The 20,812-nt window shown below is 42.3% G+C and overlaps 2 protein-coding genes across 3 annotated transcripts in view; one reads left to right on the top strand and one right to left on the bottom strand.

Moving 5' to 3' along the window:
- Positions 1 to 20,812, bottom strand: part of gnb2 (guanine nucleotide binding protein (G protein), beta polypeptide 2) — a 102,747-nt gene that overhangs the window by 56,461 nt on the left and 25,474 nt on the right. The window lies entirely within an intron of this gene.
- Positions 3,528 to 16,008, top strand: si:ch211-284e13.4 (insulin receptor substrate 1-B). 2 transcript variants are annotated; one of them, XR_008831240.1, is made up of 4 exons: positions 3,528 to 4,175; positions 5,698 to 8,820; positions 11,695 to 13,866; positions 14,000 to 16,008. XR_008831240.1 is itself a non-coding variant. In XM_056411299.1 (3 exons), the coding sequence occupies exons 1-3, from the start codon at positions 3,827 to 3,829 to the stop codon at positions 11,700 to 11,702; spliced, it is 3,480 nt and encodes a 1,159-aa protein (XP_056267274.1). In that variant the 5' UTR covers positions 3,528 to 3,826; the 3' UTR covers positions 11,703 to 16,008. The 2 variants fall into 2 exon arrangements, 1 of the variants encoding a protein (XP_056267274.1); XM_056411299.1 differs by having other exon boundaries at positions 11,695 to 16,008.

Below are 20,812 nucleotides of genomic sequence, written 5' to 3'. Positions count from 1 at the left end.
TAATTGTCTTTCTGCAGAACTGAAATTAAAGCAATGTCGGCATGTGATATTTTTCTCCAACAACAGTTTCAGCCTGCATACATTTTTTCCTTTGGAGCTCACCTGCTGACCTCTTCTAACATCGAAAAGAAAATGGACATGCGATGATGACTTGATTATCAGGTTGCTTTTGGTGTAGTCTTTCACACCATTAGGTGTTTATCACTGGTTCTTTAAGCTCGATTAAAGCCCTGACGAAGATGAAACGCAGGATTATGAATCAAGATGAAGAGCACAGAAAAAGCTGTCTGAATGTTTCTTTGATGAGTTATTCTATTAACCCTCCTGTTACCTTAGGGTCAATTTGACCCCATTCAATGTTTAACCCTCCTGTTACCTTTATATTTGCTGACATATTTTACCCTTGGGGTCAATTTGACCCCAGCAATTAAAACCTCCAGAAAATTATTAGAATTAATATTGTTTTCCAAGTTTAAGTGTGAGTTACTTTATGTTTGTTTGTTGACTACCTAAATAGCCCTTTAAATATATAAAAAAGTTGATATTTCTTATATGTTTGACACAGTGAAAAACAGCCTGGGGTCAAATTGACCTGAAAGAACACCGACATTAAACATTGAATGGGGTCAAATTGACCCTAAAGGTAACAGGAGGGTTAAACATTGAATGGGGTCAAATTGACCTTAAGGTAACAGGAGGGTTAACACAGGTAGGACCTACGCTCGCTAGATTTTTATCAATTTGCCAAATAGATTGACCTCATCAACTGAATGGACTGTACTGTTAACTTTGAACGTGTTCTCAATGTGTCTGTAAATAAATTATGGTTTTAGTGAAGATTGTGTCTTTGTTTGTGTGCTGGGTCTATTCTCTCAAATGGTGCCCTGACAGTACATTAAACCTTCATTCAAAACAAGTGGACCAATAAATCCCAAGTTCAACAAAAGCCAGTAATTCACACTTTCAATGACAGCTTGATATTTATAAGTTTGTGCCTTGTATCAGTCAAATCATACTTTGTACTACTAACTTGAAATAGAGGTGTTGTAAATGAGCAATGGATTTTGAAAACAAGGGGTGATATATTTAAAGTATCATCAACCTTAAAAATGCCACTTATAAAGAATGATGCTAACAACTTTTGGGCTGGTTTAACACTGTTTTACTGGAACAATCCAAGGAAAATGAAAGGGACGGCTTTTACATCTTGCAACTTTTGTTCAACACACTGCACATCATACGCAAACCCTCTCTGAATCTCCTCCTGAACATTGCAAATGTTGCTAAATGTTGTGCATGTTTATTTAATTGATTTCCTGCTGAGACACAACCTCCACGGAGCTGAAGTTGCATTTCAGTTGCACCATTTTACAGAAACTTTTTATACCTACAAAGATAATTATAGTTTTTCTTCGTCCTATGTGTGAGCTAGTACCAGAGACAATAAGATCATATTTTTCATCAGAAAATGATTCAAATGTTGTATCCAAATCATGCAGATCCTGTCTGCACTGCTTGTGATATCTGTGCCCTGAGGACGATGTCAGCTCAAAAGCAATTCTTGTTTCTGCCACCAACAAGGGTTGCTATGAGGACAATTTGATCAGCTCGACAGGTTGCTATGCCAAACCTCTTTTGGCACTTTGTGGTGCAATCACACCCCTGGGATTTACCCGAGGACAGAGTGAAATACTTTCTTTCTAAACGCCTAGCATTTTGTTGCTATGGGTATACATAATTTATAAGCATGTGGCATTATGATTCAGCTAATACACTGTATGTACAGTATGTGAGTATACGTTACATTATAAATAATCATAAAGCCTCAGTCCACATTAAAAGGATAACCACCACCATATCGTGTGCTATAGGGGAATGCTGGCTTTGCCATGTTGGTCCTTTTATTGCCTTTGGTGCTCCAAACCATATGACAACAAGGCAATCAACTCTATCTATTAGGACACCGTCAGTATATTTAACGTAGGATTATTATCACTGATTTAATTGGATTAATACTAAACTGCATGCATCATCAGCCGAGAAATTATTGCAACTGCTGGTCAAGACAATCAGTGTGCAGCTGCCCAAGTTGTTGTTAAACTATCTTGACATTGATTTGAGATATATCTTATATTAGTTGAACATTGATAAAGCCATGTTATTCCATAACACATTATATTACAAATGTATATCACTATATTATTAGATTCCTAAGGAACTAATAGTGTAGGGAATCATATTGCTCTTGTATTTTCCTGTTACATTCTGCACACAGACATTTAACGTCTGCGTGGCATTCAACAACACCTCCCAAACAAACCTATGCAGCCAAAAGCTGCATAAGCCCTGACCTATCCAACAAACAGCGTGTTCTTCATCTGTTTTCCTCCTCTCTGACTAAATGCTGAATTAAACCATATGAACTGTCCAATCGTCGACGTGACCATCACCGAAGTCTTCCCCGGCTGGACACCGTGTTCCTCTGTGCGCCCCAGCAGCCCTGAAGCCCCCCGTGGCATTCGGCTGGCAACGGCCCGGAGGTGCCAGTCTAGCAGAAGCTCAGTCAAGTCAACCAGAGAGAGCCAGGCGACGACCGGAAACACAGCCGGTTGATCTGCGCAATAAAAGCACATTGGGGTTGTGGTCACAAATAATAAAAAAAATACCCATCAGCATTCTCAGCAGGTGATTTACTGAATCAATAAAATGTGGTTGATAAGAAAGCACCATTAGGGTTGGCTCATGCAGTTCATGCTAAAGAACGACACGCGGGCACTGTTCTCATGTGACATCAAAACAGAAGCCAACCACGTTTTTCATCTTGGATTTTTGCATATTTAACCTTTTTACGCCACAGTAATTTCTTAAGACGTGTAGTATGTTATTCGGTACACTTCATAAAAGACCTCTGTGCAAAAATAAACTCTGTTTCACTTATTTCCATTTTAATGGTAAAATTGGCTAGATTGCCTGGACTCATTCAGCTAATGCTGCAGCAATGTGTAGGACATGGTTGTTATATACTGATTGTAACATGCTTTTATTTTCATAACTCTGCTATATTCTATTGTTATACATTGGCTGTTAAAAAGGGTAAAAAATGGTGTTGCACTGCACATGCTGACCACTTAGTTGAGTGAGCTCCAGAGCCAATCGCCTCCAAATAGAGGAGCTAGATGGACTAGTTTGAATCTCATGTTGGGAGACACTGGACAAGCCCGGGACTCATAAAAATACTGTAGCACTGAGGGAGATGCAGGGGGGTGCAGGCACCTGTGTTGTGCTTGTCCTTCTTCCCATGTTGACCCCTCTACCTGACTAGAAAATAAGTGATGAAAAAAATACATCAATGCATAAACAGATGGGTAGAAAAGGCCTATACTCAGTTAGGGAATGGTTTTATTTTGAAAGTCTCCATAGGAAGTCCTGTTTAATTCCCCCTCTAGCTTTATGGTGGTGGTTATAGACTGAATGTGGGCAACCTCAGACAGGTGGAGGAGACGAACTGCACCGTGGTTGGACTTGATCGGGCAGGACTGGGTTGGGCTGCAGGACGAGCAGCGGTGGACGCTGTGCACGCTCGGTGCACGAAGCCTCCTGCAGCTGCTGGATTCACACAGTATGGTCCCTGACCCAAAGCATGCTTTGGCTCATTTTCCCACCCTGAGCCTTCGCACACATGCTGGACACTTACATGTGGACGCGGGGAGGACGAGGGACGTAGTCGCAATGGATTAATGAGGTGTACACATGGGCGTCGATTTTTTTTTCTCTCTCCCTGAGATCATAGGCTTCTAATCTATTCCGCACCCTCTCTGCCTTGGCCATGGAGAGCCAAGCAGCCGAGCCGCAGAACTATGAAGACGTGCAGAAAAGCGGCTATCTCCGCAAGCATAAATCAATGCACCGGCGGTTCTTCGTGCTGAGGGCGGCCTCAGAGCATGGTCCTGCTCGTCTGGAGTATTACGAGAACGAGAAGAAATTCCGCAGTAAATCACCTGTGCCCAAAAAAGTCCTGAGCCTGGAGACTTGCTTCAACATCAACAAGCGGGCAGATTCCAAGAACAAGCACATGATCGTCCTTTATACCCGCAGCGAGAGCTTTGCCATCGCTGCAGACAGCGAGGAGGTCCAAGATGAGTGGTACCAAGCGATGCTGGACCTCCAGGGCAACTGTAAGATATGAAACGTGTGATGTGATTCCTTTCCTGTATGCCTCTGCATCGCGGGCCCATCCTGGATGAGGCTGTTTGTTCTCCGTGCACATTCCCGGTGGTTCATTTATTGCACATCACTGGCTCGAATCGTGTGTCCGTGTTTGCTGCAGGTCTAGTTTAGACATTTTATTTTGAATAATTCAGTCCCAAGTTAAGTAATCTGGACGGTGGTGTTTATGAACCGAGAGGCAGGTGGATCCGACTGAACGGGGTCCACCGACACGCGATGGGCGGCATGTGCTGCACTATCTCAATACGCGGTGGTTTGAATACACCTCGAAGCTGCGGATCATTTTTCCTTCAGCAAAATTAAGCTGCGGATCATTTTTCTCTCAGAAAAATGTAATTCGATGCTTTTATTAAATGGCATCTATATGGAATACTATTCCCTTTTTTCACCCCTGTCTGAAATGCAGCCCGTTATATTCGACGGTGTATTCGTTTTGCATGGCGCAGTGGGCATATAGCAACCATCCACGGGATGCATCATATCGTAGTAGCCTATCGCGGTGCGCTCCGCTCGAGCCTGTGTTGTTGTTTTTCTGCACAGCTCCTGCCTGCCGTCCGCCTAACCTACATTAGTGTCACACGGTGCTGCCGGTCGGGAGGAGATGGCATCGGCAGCGCGCTCTCCGTGGAAACTGTGTTTCTGTTGCTTATCCTCGTGTTTGCGTTGTTATCCTTATACATGCTGGAGCGGAACGGCACCCACCCTCCCTGTTATCTTTTTGCATGTGTCAGTGAGCTGAGACTGATGGGCTTGCCCAGCTTTCAGTTGGTCCTGTTGTGGAACCCTGAATAGATATACACTGAGTCCAGACCCCCATTTTGTTGAGATTATGTCTCAGGGACAGCCACCATAAAACAATGTTCATAATTTATTTGACTGTATACCTGTCTGTATAATGTGCACAGCAACGCACAAATGGAGAATGAAACATATTAATATCACATGTTACAGTGATTCCAGTGGGGATCATCTCTAATAAATTAAAAACAATTATTGAGGATGGGGGCGGAGACCACGACAGTTGCCATATATTACTGTGAATATAAAAGTGACGAAAATTATAATGCTTAATTATAATAATTATTTGTTCATGATCGCCATTAAACTGAAATACGATGCATTATTTCACAATCGAGAATGCTGCTTTCGGTCGATGTATTCCCCATCGCCTAAGACTTTATTAATTATAGAGCTGTAGCATAAAAGTGATGGTGATGAATTAGTTACAGCACTGTTGCTTTGCGCTGGGACACAGTAGAGATGCATGCATGTAGCAGTTTAACAATGATATATATTACTTATTAGTATTATTAGTCATCTTTACTGGTTTGTCATTTTGGCTTTGATTAATATTTCAACAGGTTATGTGTTTCATGTAAATTTAGGGTGTTTCCTGTATGTATGCATGATATGTTTAGTTATGAAACACCGTAATTGTATACTTATTTATTCTTCATTGTTTTCCTTTAGGTAAAACCCCTGAAGACTATGGCAGTAGTGGAGAGTGTAGCTCTCCTTCTCCTGTTCCAACCGTCAAGGAAGTGTGGCAGGTCAAGGTCTGGCCTAAAGGTCTCGGGCATGCCAGGAACCTAGTGGGCATCTACCGGCTGTGCCTCACTGACAAGACAGTCAACTTTGTCAAACTTAACTCTGATGTGGCATCTGTGGTGTTGCAGCTGATGAATGTTCGCAGGTGTGGCCATTCAGAGAACTTTTTCTTCATTGAGGTGGGCCGCTCAGCGGTCACCGGCCCTGGAGAGTTCTGGATGCAGGTGGATGACTCTGTGGTGGCTCAGAACATGCACGAGACGCTGCTGGAGGCCATGAAGGCCCTAAGTGAGGAGTTCCGTCAGCGCAGCAAATCCCAGTCTGTGGGGACGTCGTGTGGGGGTGGTACCGCTTCAAACCCCATCAGTGTCCCGAGCCGGCGACATCATCCAAATCTGCCACCGAGTCAGGTGGGCTTCTCCAGACGAGCCCGCACAGAGACCCCCGGAACAGGGGGCAGCAGCACGAGCACTTCACCTACGTCACGCCATGGATTCCCGAGGGCACGGACTGCCAGCATCGGGGCCAGGTCGGAGGAGGGCGGAGCAAGTGCCAGAGGCACATGGGCCAGCTCCAGCCCAAGTCTCAACGGTTCCTGCTCTACTACGCCGACACTGAGGCCCAAGCCCACCAGGGCCCCAACTCCGGCTAAGATTACCCTCAGCCTTGCACGGTACACGCCTAATCCTGCTCCCTCTCCTGTGCCGAGTCTGTCCTCCAGCTCTGGCCATGGCTCAGAGTGCGGCCTAGTGGGGGCAGCAGTTGGAGGCATGACGATCTGCTCCTACCCTCGTGTTTCTCAGAGAGTTTCTGTTTCCGGGTCACCAAGCGACTACGGCTCCTCAGATGAATATGGCTCCAGCCCTGGAGAACACTCTCTGCTCATACCCAGTCTGTCCGGACATCACGTTCATGGAGAAGGCTCCTCCAGCTACATCGTGATGGGACAGCGAGAGGGCCTCCTCGGTTCCCATCATCGCTCGAAAGGCAGACGGATTTTGCGCCGCTCGTCCACCAGGGAATGTGAGGCGGAACGCAGACTATTGAGCAAAAGAGCTTCCCTGCCTTTGGCCGCCCACGAACGACTGATCCCACACAGGAAAGATGAAGATGACGAAGACGAGGAAGAATATGCCATCATGTCGCAGAGTGCTAATCGAGAGAGGGCTGGCTCGGGGGGTTTGGCAGCCGGGGGTGGGCAGCTCGATGCAGGAGGGAAGAAAAGAGGAAAGAGGGCTGATAAAAGCAGGCGAGAAGTGGAAGGGGCAGCAGCCGTGGAGACTGGCTATATGTCAATGCTGCCTGGAGTCACTTCTCCTGTTTCACTCTCTCTCTCCATCGGCACATCTGACGGCAGAGCTAAACCTGGGGCAGATGATGAGTACATGGCCATGACCCCTAAGAACAGTGAGTCCCCCCCTCAGCACCTCCGTCAGCCCAGCACAGAGGGCTACATGGTCATGTCTCCCAAAAGCAGCAGCTCCACGGACCTGCCCGGACTGGGCATGTGGGATAGCAGAGCCAGCGCTGAGAGCCGGGCTGCCAGTGACTACATGAACATCTCACCTGTCTGCAGCCGCTCTGCCTGCAACACGCCGCCTTTCCACCCCGAACAGCACCAACTGCAACCAAAAATGTTCAATTCCTACTTCTCCCTGCCAAGAGCTTACCAACACACCCTCTATACTCGCTTTGAGGAGGACTTAAACAAAGGGGAGGGGAAAAAGGACGGTAGTGGGAATGACGGTGCTGAAAGGGGAGTGGGATACAGCAAGAGAAACACAATTGCAGCAGGCTCTGCAGGAGGCTGTCAACTCTCCATGTCTTCTTCCTCCTTCTCCTCTAGCTCAGCCAGCAGTGAGAGCCTGGAAGACAAGACCATATCAGCGGGGAAAGGGTTGAGTTTAGGAAGGACTGGAGCAGAGTACAAGTCTGCGGGAACAAGCGCAAAAGATGGGCGCCATCATCAAAAACGTGGATCGAGTAGTAAGAGCCCAAAGCAACATAGAAGGGGTCGTCCGCTCAGCATGCCTTCAGACATTATTAAAGCAAATACCCTTCCCAGGGTGAAGGAGAATCTGATGCCATCGGTGTCACAAAATGTCGGTGAGTATGTCAGCATTGCGTTCAAGGAGGACAATAAGTATGAGAGAGGGCGGCGTTCGGTGTCTGAACGTGGACAACCTGTGATCCATGGAACCCTCCGGCCATTCAATCAACCCCTCCTCTGCCACGATAATCCCGCTAACCTTCCTCGCAGCTTCTCTGCTCCGCTGTCCACCTCAGCCGAATACGTCAGCATGGATTTAGGGAAGACTTCGAGGCCCCTGACTCCTGCCAGATCCACATTCAGCACCCCACAGGGCCCACCGACTGTTGCGCCCAAGGCCCGGCACGAACACAGCACGTCCACTCCAACGGCATCAGAGGGCAGAGCAAAGGTAAAGATGGCGATGCCAACAGACGCCCCGACTCCATTCACGGACAACAAAGGTTCAGATCCCAGCATTTCAGCAAGACCTGCCATCCGCTCTGGTCAACCCTCATCCCTGGAGCAGGAGCCAGGCTCGGGTTTCTCCCCAGTCAAGTCCTACAAGTCTCCCGAGCGGAGCTGCAGATTGACCCGAGGCGACTCGCAGGGACGGCAGAGCCGCCGTTCAGAGACATTTAGCTCACCTCCCTCCCACCCACGCCATCCCCCACCCTCTTCTACCGCCATCCTCCCGGAGGGCAGCCAGGCGGCGAGCCATCGGCATGGTTTGGATTGTTCACTGTGGGAGAACAGGCAGGCAGCTAGTTTACCTGCATCACCTCCACAGCAAACCTCCCCCTCATCTGCTGAACCGGGCCTTAACTATATTGACCTCGACCTGGCCACTAAGGAGAGCCCTCAAGCCGGAGTGGAGCGCACCTCTGCCGCCTACACCATCGGAGGAAGCGCCGTGAGCAGCAGTGCTGCCTCCGGCATCAACACCTATGCCAGTATTGATTTCTACAAGTCAGAAGAACTGAGAGCACACCAGAACAGTAGAAAGGATGGTCAAGGTAAGTACAACTTCGGACTGCTAACCCATCTCATATTAGAATACCTGTTCAACTAAACTCAACTCAAGTTTGATTTAACATGAGAGTGTGCATTTATAAAATGCTCAGATGTTCTACAGCTGACTCTCTATACATTCGTAGATGTCATCTTTTATGATACAGTTTGAGACAGCTTGTATGAGGTTGCAGTGTCAGTGTCTGTCATGTGTTCATGTGTCGACAATCAGGTAACAAAAGACACTCAATGCTAAAACAAACAAGGGAGTGGGCAAGACAAAGTCTATAATGAAAAACAAAATGTATCAAATATTAAATTTAAATGAACACTATTTAAAAACTATGAATAAATTGCTTAAGAAGTGATTTCTCAGATTGAAGATTATTAATATGATAATCCCGTAACTGGACTGATGAATTTAAAGATTACATTTTATACTCTGGTAAATTATAAAAGTCATTTTTCAATATTGTTGATGTTGATATCTTCTCCCGGATTAGTCGATCAAGAAAGTACAATGAAAATAATAGTGAGGTGCTCTAATTGAATGGCATTTTTATTAATTAATTGCAGAACAAGTTGATGACAGACTATTTTCAGTCAGAAATTAATTATGCTTTTTTATTCAAGATGCAATGTCATAACAGCTGAAACTATAAATTGATTAATTGATTTGTCAATCAACAGAAATGTTATCTGATTCATCAATAAAGAACTAATATAGATTTTCATTTGTAAATATGTACTGCTTTTCCTAGTCCTCTATGCAGCATGTCTCTGGGACTGTTGGTCTGAGAAAATAAGCTGTTTGATTTTCTCAATTTGGGCTCAAATATAACTATAAATTATACATAAATTACATTTTCTGCCCACAATTTATAGTTGAATTTTTTTTTAACGTCAGCAAATTAATCAATAATGAAAGTAATTAGTGAAATACAAAAACAAAAACTAGGAAATGTGAAAGAAATGATTCAAAACAGGTGAAAGGAAAACAACATAATTCCTGTGTGTCTAGCTGGATGTGAGCTTGTTATGTGATATAATCCAGAGACAGAACTAATGTCTGGTCTGAGGCCCCTCCCCCTTTCAGCCTCTCCTGATGTGTCCCTTTAAACTGGAGGGCAGCGCTGTGTTTCCAGGCTGTGGGTTGTCTGCAGAGTCTCTTATTATCACCAGTGGGTGTTCACAAGAGCAAAGACAATTGATTTGTCCGCTGGTAATGAGCCGTCACACGTAAACGGAGGTGGAGAGGAGGGAACTCGGCCAGGTGTTTATGTTTATGTGGGTGTGCTATCGGCTGCAGGATTTCACATGGCTGCTCTGACGTATCCCTCACATTCACACATCACAACTATTTAACGGTTAATGTAATGTACATTTTTGATGGATGAATGTGTAATGACCTAGAAATGCCAAGAAATGAAAGTATGTTTAAAATGTATATTCACGTAAACACAAGTATTAGTTAGGGGACTAAATGGAACAAACTACGTGTGCAGCTTCTTTATTCGGAGCAACTACAACATTTGCATGATTGATTTTTCTAATGCTATTCCATCTCTGTGTCTACATGTATATTCATACAGTATGTATGCATTAAACATGCACAGCAAGCAGAAGAAGGTTCTGTTAATATTCTGTAAAATACTCCTTCATGTCATTTTCCACGCTGTGATGAGTGATTGATCTTTAATAAACCACAAACAGTGGTTTCTTTGACTGCAGCCATATTCACATAATGGAGCTCAATATCTGAAGCCTGGACACAGGAAGGACTGTGGCTCTACTGCAGCATGTAAAACCTCAAGCAAACAGGCAACACTCTAATGATGTTGCTAATATTACATTATTCCACCTGTTTTAATTACTTTTTAATTAGATGCTGACATTAAAAGTTTATTTTAAAAAACAGAATGAGATTAAGATATTTAATTGTGCCCCATATTTTAATTGCTGCATGGCCACATCTGCTTTACGAGCAAAGTGTTCATGTGAACGTGGCACTGCAGGTGCCGTTTATTTTCTCTGCAAGACGCAAAGATAATGAAGTAACTTACATCTTCCAGTTTGTCTGATGGTTGTAAATGATTACGTAGTTACCTTCATCTGATCCACTTCCAGCGGGTTTATATTCAGGAACAAGACCGCAGACAAGACATGTTCTCACATTCATGAGCTTCATGCCGGAAAATGAACCCGACTGTCTGCATCGTTTCACTCTTTTAAACAGTATCGAATTGTAATAATGGATATATGCATAAAAAAATTTAAAAAAATAGAAATGCAGGGAATCTTTTTAACGTAGCAATGTAAGCGCTGAGTGTGGAGGTCGCAGACGACCGTTTGACTCTGAGAGTTTATGTACACTTATGATTAGCCTCGTGTTTTTCTTCTCATTTTTAAACCTCAAGGGAGAACAAATCTTTCCAGCTAATCATAACTCAGATATTTCCTTGCTCCTGACTTTATTCTGTCCATGTGATCAGAAGTAGAGCAGTGATTGTTCAGGTGGCTCATTCAAAGGAATCAACAGTTCAAAATCCCTGTAACTGATAAATCCAATGGAAAGATGCAACGCACATAATATTGACACGTGCAACAGTGTGCATGAAACTCCAATCAGTCAAATCCTTTTAGTAAGATATCGTAAGTCTTGTGATATTTACCCACACAGCGAGGAGGAGCTTGAACGCAACACGAAAATATATAATCCAAACTACTTCACCGCCTGCAACATTTTGTGTGGGGAGATTTCAGTTAGATGTAGCGTGAATTAATATGCGAACGATAATAACGGATAACACAAATACAATTTAAAAAAGTAGAAAAAGCTTTGTTTTTGACAAAGTGTGCTGTTGATTCTCTTCTTTCAGATTGTTGATCTCCAACAGTCGGTGAGGGGACGGTCGGCTGCCGATCTGTTGCCACAACACAGCTGGAAGACTCATCCCCATCCTGTCGGCTGTCTTCTGTCAACCAAATGCGTGCCAAACACACACACACACACACACACAGAAACACACACACACACGCGGGATTAACGGAAACGTTTTTTTTTGCCATCATTTGAACAGAAATGACATTTGATCGCCTTTTAGCTTAATACAGATAAAGGATGACAATGTGATATGTGATTGTGGGTGACTTCTCAGGTGGCCATTCAGGCAATAAAATTGTCCATCGGTGCATCTTAATTTAAAATACACACTCTGATTGGTGCATGAGCCAATCTTTTAAACTATTGTAAATCAATCTCAGCTGCACTCTGGAGTGTTTATTTATTCAGTGCCAAACTTGAGCTTCATGTTTTTATATATCATCCTTTGTCTGTGTGTATTAAGTTAAATGATCATCAAATGTCATTTTGACTGGAAAGGGAAGGAAACACCAAATGGCAGGGTGTCATACACTCACAGACGCTGTCACTGTTAACATATTTGATTTATTACATACAGTTGCCCAAAAAAGTCTTTATACCTCTTGACCACTTTTCTTGTGCTACTGCTTGACTTGTAAGTTACAAATTGAAAAAGGTTAAATGTGTATTACATAGGTTATCATAGGATTACAATTTCATTTTTACACTACAGTCGACATCACGCTGTTGTACACGGAGCTGAGCTTTAGGTTGCGGTTGATGACACCAATGGCTTTTTTTATCCTTTAAAAATAGTCTTGATGTAATTCAGTGTTTTCCTACACAGAACAACGTCCCAATGCGCACTCACACAGGATACATCGTTATACAGCCCCAACTTTGATTATGCATAAACTAATCATATCCTGTCACGTCCTGTGACTCAACCTCAAATGCTGCTGGTATTAATAGTCAATGTATTTCAGTGGTATTTTGGATATTTCATTTATATGGCGGGGATTTTAAGAACTGAAGTAGAAGTTAACCGATAGTCTGTCAGCTCAGTGGGTATTCTGCCCTCTTTATAGAATATATTCACTAAGTTACATTATAAAATGATTGTTTTTATCTCAAAATACAAGTGACTAACACTCAAAACTTTCTGTAACTGCATTTAAAAGAAACAATAGTTTCATTGGATCAAAGCAGGTGCATAGACAAACAACAATATATTTATTCAATAATCACAGGATGCAACATTGCATAAAAATGGCCAAATTAACATAATGTTCTTCTGCTATGCATGTAAACAGCCTAATCAAATAGGCTTCAAACGCGCAGTAAGGATAATAATTAGATTGTATGTATGTAAATGTCCTCACTGAGATGTGCTGAGGGGAACTGATAACAGACTTGTTTGGGAGGAACGCTGAATTTTAAAAGAAAAAAATGTTTCAACAGCTTTGGGGCGTTTGGGGTCCATTCTCAAAATTTTAATTTTATGAAAAACTACAATCTCACTCCCCACATTTCTCAGTATAATATATGTACTATTACATTTACTATATTACTCTAGTCTTTATTACTTTATTTATTAGGCCAAGCATGAATCTGAGATGAGAAAAAGATGCTCAAAATACCCATATATGAAGTCGTACATATACTTATTATAGGATACATTTGGCTGGATAATAAACAGTATTATATTTTCTCTACTTGAATTTTCAAGCTTCAGACGACTGTATAAATGACCACATAAGATTATGAAGCACTTCGGGTTGATGCAGACCAAATAAAATCTCAAATTATAACATTTAAACCATTTTGTAGCACAAAAAAATAAAAAGTCAGTGTAAATACTTTTTGGGCAACTGAGCTTTATTATAACTATATTATACTATACTACAGTGTACAAGTAGAATGACAGAAACTATAGTACATGCTGTAGTCTGTTCTCCTCATTTTCATAACCTCTTACACACAATTCTAATATAAAGTGACACATTACAATAGTATATAAATTATACAGTATACATATAATGATTAATACTATATAGCCTAGATAACTATTTACTCTTTTATAAAGTGCCTCATTTTTGATTGTAGCTGTTTTTACACAGGTAATCTTGAAAATGGGTTGTGAAAATGAAAAATGAAAACAAGTGTTGTTTTCTCCTGAGCCTAAATTGTGAGTATGTTGATCTTAACAGAAGATAGACCGGACACTTATATTGATATCAGTCAGCCATAATCAAATTGCCTTACTGTGTTTGATCAGAAACATGAAAGAAAGAAAAAAAAGTTACATTTTTTGTTTGCAGTGCCTCACACTTCAGCCACAATGTCAGCACTCCATCGCTCTTTTGTTTGGCTCTGTCACGCTGAGGTTTGGCCAACAACAAATAAAGAAGAAAAAGACCATCTCTGACGCATCCACTTCAGGCCATACTTTATATTTTATTTGTAACTGTCCACTACCAACCGGCCACTTGTTCAGCATAAAAGTGGACGGCCTGTTGCAACGGGACCTTCCACCTGAAGATGATCCTCTGTGGACGGACACTGTGCAGCCGATCGGTTGCAGGGAGAAAAAGTAACAAATGCATCTTGTACACGAGGATTCTGCATTGTATAGATTTTGATGTAAAATCATATTTTTAATGACTTTCCCTGTTTTTACACCAAGAAGAAATGAATGCAGTTGCCAGTGTCTTGTATATAAATAAGTTGTCCACTTCTTCCTCAATATAATGCAGAAAAGGAATCACTTGTAGTAGATCTTGAACCCCGAAACAATCATGAAATAAGGCGATTGTAAGTCCTCAGAGCAGCCAGTACGGGTGTGTGGCTGCGGAGCGGGGCTGAGAGAGTGTCAACACGCTTGTGAACTGCTCTTATGTGGATGTGGATTATCTGGACGTGGATTCAGTTCCCAGATAATGTGAATCGGGCTACTTCCCTCTCCTCTTCTCGCTACACTCAAACACTGGACTTGGTTTAAGCTGCGAGACAGTGCCATCCCTGCTCACCCTCACACTGCTTTCTCATTCATTCCATTGATAACAGTCTGCTGCTGTCAAACAAATTGCCAAAAAATGAGTCTGACAACAATTCAAAAAGTCTACGATAAAGATAATGTTCAGAGAGTAGACACACAGAATCACCCATGGAGCTGATGCAAAAAAAAAATGAAAAAAAGAATACTCCCTTTTTCACTTGGACAGCCAAACTGGGCCAAAAGATAAGTTTAAATGTTTTTCTTAAGGTAGAGTGACTTGTAGTTGATGGCTGGTTATCCAAAGCCGCTGGTGGAGAGTTTGGCCATGCTGTGACATGTTGGACGTGTTGGTATGCAACTAAATTGCCTAATGGACATGGCGTTGCAATGGTGTTGACCACCTCCCTCATGCAGGGCTCTGGCTGTGTGTATACAGGGTACAATGAAGAAGGCTTTCTTGATGTATTTTTGAGACCGGTAGCTTTTCCCACATTTAGATAGAGTTTTTATTTCACGAACCAAATAATGTTGCCCCTGTGGCCGATATTAAACGCTGAACTGCACTTGCAAGCTGATACACGTCAAATAAAATGTGAGTGTTTTAATCCTGGAGGTGAGAAGGTTGAGCTATTTATTCTGACCCGGCCCTCAACTCACATCTGAGAGGACACTCAAGTGCCTGGCTGTGATTTCTGGTTTCTGCTCATTATTCGGTTATGTTTGAGTTTTTTGTAATGCGTTGATAGAAATTCAAACCTGCTCCCGGAAAAAAAACAAAGTCTTCCACACACTTCTTTAGTATTCAATTCAACGCCTGGGCAGCATTTCCTTTGCAAAGGATGTGTTTCTGGTGCCAAAGTATGTATGTGTCTCTGAGCTTCACACTACAGACCTGTGACAATAATACAAAGTTTAATTTGTTTGTTTTTTTACAATTTCGTCCGGCACCTATCAGTCACTGTTTCTAATCCCATGAGGTAAAACCTGTATGTTGATTGAGCACAGCCCACTACTGCCAACAGTTTGTGTTCAACACGGAGAACTTTATTGCCAAACTCTTGTATAACAAGTCATTACAACTACATGGACTAGTTCCACTTTTATAACCTATGTTACTCTTTTGTTAAAGTGACCTTTTATAATCTCTTTGTTATTCCTTCAGTGTAACTATTTGTATTGGGGATTACGGAGATTCTCTGACTGTACCTCATAATCTCAATTTCAGACGCAACAGTTGGCAGTAAAGCTCCTCAGAGAGTCTGAGACGGGTTCAGGACATGACTGGCGTCAAATAGGAGGAACGCATGAATAAAAGCTGTGGATTCGGGTTCATATCATTTCATGTACTGTGTGTTCAGAACTACTTTGACAGTGGGAGGCTATCTGCAGCGTGTCCATTCTCATGACACACGGCGGTTGTATGGAAACACTTTTCATGTACAAAACATCACAATTCTGCCAAGTGTGTAATGAAATGCAGAGACTTGTGTTGTCTCTTCAGAATAATGTGTGACAACATGTTGAAAATCAGACTCTAACTGTGGGAAATGATACTGTAAGTACAATCAGGATAGCGATTATAGTTACAATGGAAAGAGCGTTGTATGTATTTTGAAGCTATTGATACTACTTTGATAAAATGCAAAATGACTGAACGGGAACTATAGGTATGTAAAGTATACTGTGTATAGAGGAGTTTGCTCCAGGGGAGGGGGAATGGGGGGGGTAATGGGCATGGGGTTCATTCTGTTCATGGCAAAATTGTTTAAAACAGAATATTGATGATTCTTGTCTGTGATGTAGACAACGTCAATGTTGTTGTTGTTGTTTTTTATAAAAGGCAAAGTGATATGAAGATGGTGTCTTTTCTTGACTGCCGGCCTGTTGATCTTGAACGTCGACGTTGATGAGGTGTCGCAACGCGTATCCACGTGAGTAGACGCCGGTAAGCCATCACTGGTCTGAGTTTTAAGGATAAGCCTGTGGACACAGGGCACGTGTATTTAATCCCACTTTGTTTACACAGATGGTATTTTGGCAGCGTTTAAATTCAGAGGTGAATAACAACAATGTGACTTTGTGGTTTGTAATATCTTCATCGTTTGACTCGCATATTTTTTTCCATAACATCGCAAATCTACAGGTGAAGAGAACAATATATGAGGGGGTAAACTTGTGTATATAATGCAACAACGTGTAAGGGAATGATTATTGTATACCTAGTGCCTTTAGTTTTTTTAACAGACACACACACATTAAAAAAAAACCTGATATCATTTTTTTCCAACCGTATGTCAAAAATTAGTCAGATGAGAGAAATAATATTTAAACATTCTTGTGAGAATTAGTAGAGCGCACAAAACAACGTGTGAAAAGGCTGCCTCAGCTGACAAAGATCCCTCCTTTAAACTTCCCGACTCCTACTCTGGATAGTCAACAATACAAATGTGTGTTGGTTACATTTCCAAGAGGCCTCCATCCATTGTTGATGTCTTTAATGTGGGAGAGTTAAATAGCAACTGTGTGAAGAAAAGGACTTGATGTGATTCGCTGTCTTGACCTTTGTCAGCCACATTCACACAACACAAGATCAGATGTACAGGTCTCTCTGAAGTGTATAACATTATTAAGCTGATGTTGTTCTGATGAGGGTTTTTTTTGGTTGATACACAGCCGATTAACATTTGTCTAACATTTAAGAATTTTATATTTCATTCCTTAAATCGTCTTGTTTTTAACACAATGAAGGAGAAGCATAGGTGAAAATAATAAGATTAATGAAAGCTGAATTCCATTGAGCTGATTCAGCATCAGGGCCCTGTACTCGCTGGCTCACTGTCAAACCAATTTGACTAACTGGGACATTTAACCCTCCTGTTACCTTTACATTTACTATCATATTTTACCCTCGGGGTCAATTTGACCCCAGCAATTAAAACCTCCAGAAAATTATTAAAATTAATATTGTTTCCCAAGTTTAAGTGTGAGGTACTTTATGTTTGTTTGTTGACTACCTAAATAGCCCTTTAAATATATAAAAAAGTTGATATTTCTTATATGTTTGACACAGTGAAAAACAGCCTGGGGTCAAATATGTTCCTCTGGTGAAGAGGCTGCCGGTGACCACCAGGACTGTGAGGAGGTGGTCTCTGGAGGCTAACAACGCTCTGCAGGACTGCTTCGAGTCAACGGACTGGGATGTGCTGTGTGGACCGCATGGGGAGGACATCAACAGTATGACCGACTGCATCACGGAATACATCAAGTTCTGTGAACACACCACCATCCCATCACGGACTGTGCGCTGCTTCCCCAACAACAAGCCCTGGATCACCAGGGACCTGAAGGCGCTTCTTAACAAGAAGAAAGCTGCTTTTAGGTCTGGGGACTGGGATGAGCTGAGGAGAGTCCAGCGCAACCTAAAGGTGAAGCTCAGGGAGGGCAAGGACTCCTACAGGAGGAAGCTGGAGGCCAAACTCCAGCTGAACAACACAAGGGAGGTGTGGTCTGGGATGAAGCAGATAACTGGCTTCAAGGTGGGAGGGAGACAGCCAGGGGGCTCCCTGGAGAGGGCCAACGAGCTGAACTGTTTCTTCAACAGGTTCAGTTCACAGCCCTCTCCTGTCTCCTCCACACATCACACCTCCCAAACACCTCCCCCTCTGTCCCCCCTGTTGAGCTGCACATTCACCGAGCCCTCATCATCAATGGGCTCTTCCTCCCTCCCCCCCCTCTCTGTGACTACTGACCAGGTGAGAAGACAGCTGGAGAAACTACACCAGCGCAAGGCGGAAGGTCCTGATGGCATCAGCCCCAGGGTCCTAAAGACCTGCGCCACCCAGCTGTCTGGTGTCCTGCAGCACCTCTTCAACCTCAGCCTGAGGCTGGGGGAAGTCCCGGTGCTGTGGAAGACGTCGTGCCTGGTCCCTGTCCCAAAGAAGTCAACACCATCTGGCCTCAACGACTACCGACCGGTCGCCCTCACCTCCCATGTGATGAAGGTGCTGGAGAGGCTGGTCTTGGCCCACCTCCGGCCGCAGGTGAAATCATCGCTGGACCCTCTGCAATTTGCTTACCAGCCTCATGTGGGAGTGGACGACGCCATCATCTACCTGCTGCAACGAGCTCAGTCGCACCTGGATGGAACCACTTTCTTTGACTTCTCCAGTGCATTTAACACCATCAAGCCACTGCTGCTGAGTGAGAAGCTGCGGGTGGCCGGTGTGGACGCGTCCACCATCTCCTGGATCACTGACTACCTCACAGGCAGACCACAGTTTGTCAGAATGGGCCGTGTGCTGTCTGGAACGGTGGTCAGTGATGTTGGAGCCCCACAGGGAACTGTTCTGTCTCCCTTCCTCTTCACCCTGTACACCACACTGCAAAAACTCAGCCTCAAAAAACAAGAAAAAAAAGTAATAAAATGAGGGAATATTACTTGAAATAAGCCAAATTATCTGCCAACAGAACAGGAAAATTTGACTTGCCAAGATTTCTTAAAACAAGTAAAAGTATCTAGCCTTGAAGAACCCACAAATATCTTAAAACTAGTGTAGCCAGATGAAAAACAAGTAAATTTGTCTTGATACAATGAAACAATTTAAGAATTATTTTCTTAATATGTAGGAAAATGTGCTTAAATTCAGCAAATACAAGTACCATCATCTTGCAATAAGGATATATGTTAGGCAATATATCTTAAAATAAGTAATGTTACACTAAAAACAAGTACATTCGTCTTGATACAATGAAAAATGTAAGAATTATTTTCTCAATATGTAGGCAAATGTGCTTAAAATCTGGAAATGGAAGTACCATCATCTTGCAATAAGGCTATATGTTAGGCAATACATCTTAAAATAAGTAATTTTACACTAAAAACAAGTACATTTGTCTTGATACAATGACAAATTTAAGAATTGTTTTCTCAATATGTAGGAAAGTTTCCTTAAATTTAGCATCCAATGCTCATGCAATATTCTTGGAATATCATGAAATTTACAGAGAGAAATACCATAATATGCTTAAAATCAGTAATTTGACAATGTATATCATACTAGAAATGTGTAGTTCTTCTGTAAACCCAATGAAAAACACAGTACAACTGTATAATATATTATGGTACTTTATTGAAAAGTTCCAATTAACGGTGAACATACAAGACATGACAGTAAGTTTTGTAAAAACAACAGTTATACTGTAAACTTTATTACAGTTATGGTATTTTATTACAAAGTTCAAAGGAAGTTGCTGGCAACTAAAGTCACTAGAATTCCTTTGCAAAAACATGGTACAGTGTATAACAATAGGTTGGCATAGATTTTAGTCAACATTTGATTCTTGTAAATTACAAATGGAAATATCTTAATAACACCTTTTGGAAAACAAGATACAAACCATCGTTGATGAAAACCTTAAGAAACTAACATTCTGTGAAAAACAGGTTGAACTGATCCACTCACATGTGTTGTATACTCACAAAGCATTGTTGAGATCTTGAAGAAACAGGATGTGGACATGAAGGATATCCCATGAATAAGCAAAAGATTAGCCACTTGCCCAGAGTTGATGAAGAGCAATGAGTCTCTGTGTCCAGACTTGACTGAAGAGGGCACCCAGCATGGTAGAGTCTCACACAGACACAAAGTTGAGATGTTGACATCAGGTGATCCTCTCTGCAGCCAAAAAAACAAAGCAAAGGCAAAGTTAGATTGATGCAGTGCTTGAGCATGATGCTGAAACAGATACACATTGACTGCCTTCTGTAAACTAAGCTCCAATGATAAAGTCACCTTTATAGTTAAACAATATTAATAAGTCAGGTTCAATGTTGAATAAGGACATATTTTAGCATAAAGGCATCATTACAATGTGTTACATGTCTGTAATCTTGCAGCCTACAGATGAGTCCACTCAGGCAATCAAGACCATCATCACGTTTCACGTGGTTCGGGTTTCAACCAGGGTAACAGCCCATCCAATTAATTCCATCATTTAAAAACATGTTTATTTTTTAAGATACACTAACATAAAGATGTACCCTATAAGCAATAACACAATTTGTATTGCAAAAAAAGGATAAACTAGATTACAGTCGAGCCTGTTGTGGATTTGTATAACTGAAATACTCAGTGTA

Source organism: Pseudoliparis swirei, chromosome 3 (genome assembly GCF_029220125.1).
Source record: "Pseudoliparis swirei isolate HS2019 ecotype Mariana Trench chromosome 3, NWPU_hadal_v1, whole genome shotgun sequence".
NCBI lineage: Eukaryota > Metazoa > Chordata > Actinopteri > Perciformes > Liparidae > Pseudoliparis > Pseudoliparis swirei.
The sequence above is the reverse complement of the archived record's forward strand: the minus strand, read 5'-3'. Positions and strand labels throughout refer to the sequence as shown.

Excerpts from the sequence above, each read along its gene's own strand:
- si:ch211-284e13.4 (XM_056411299.1), top strand. The coding sequence starts at position 3,827 with ATGGAGAGCCAAGCAGCCGAGCCGCAGAACTATGAAGACGTGCAGAAA. Across the intron at positions 4,176-5,697 it reads GCTGGACCTCCAGGGCAACT|GTAAAACCCCTGAAGACTAT; the intron begins GTAAGATATGAA and ends GTTTTCCTTTAG.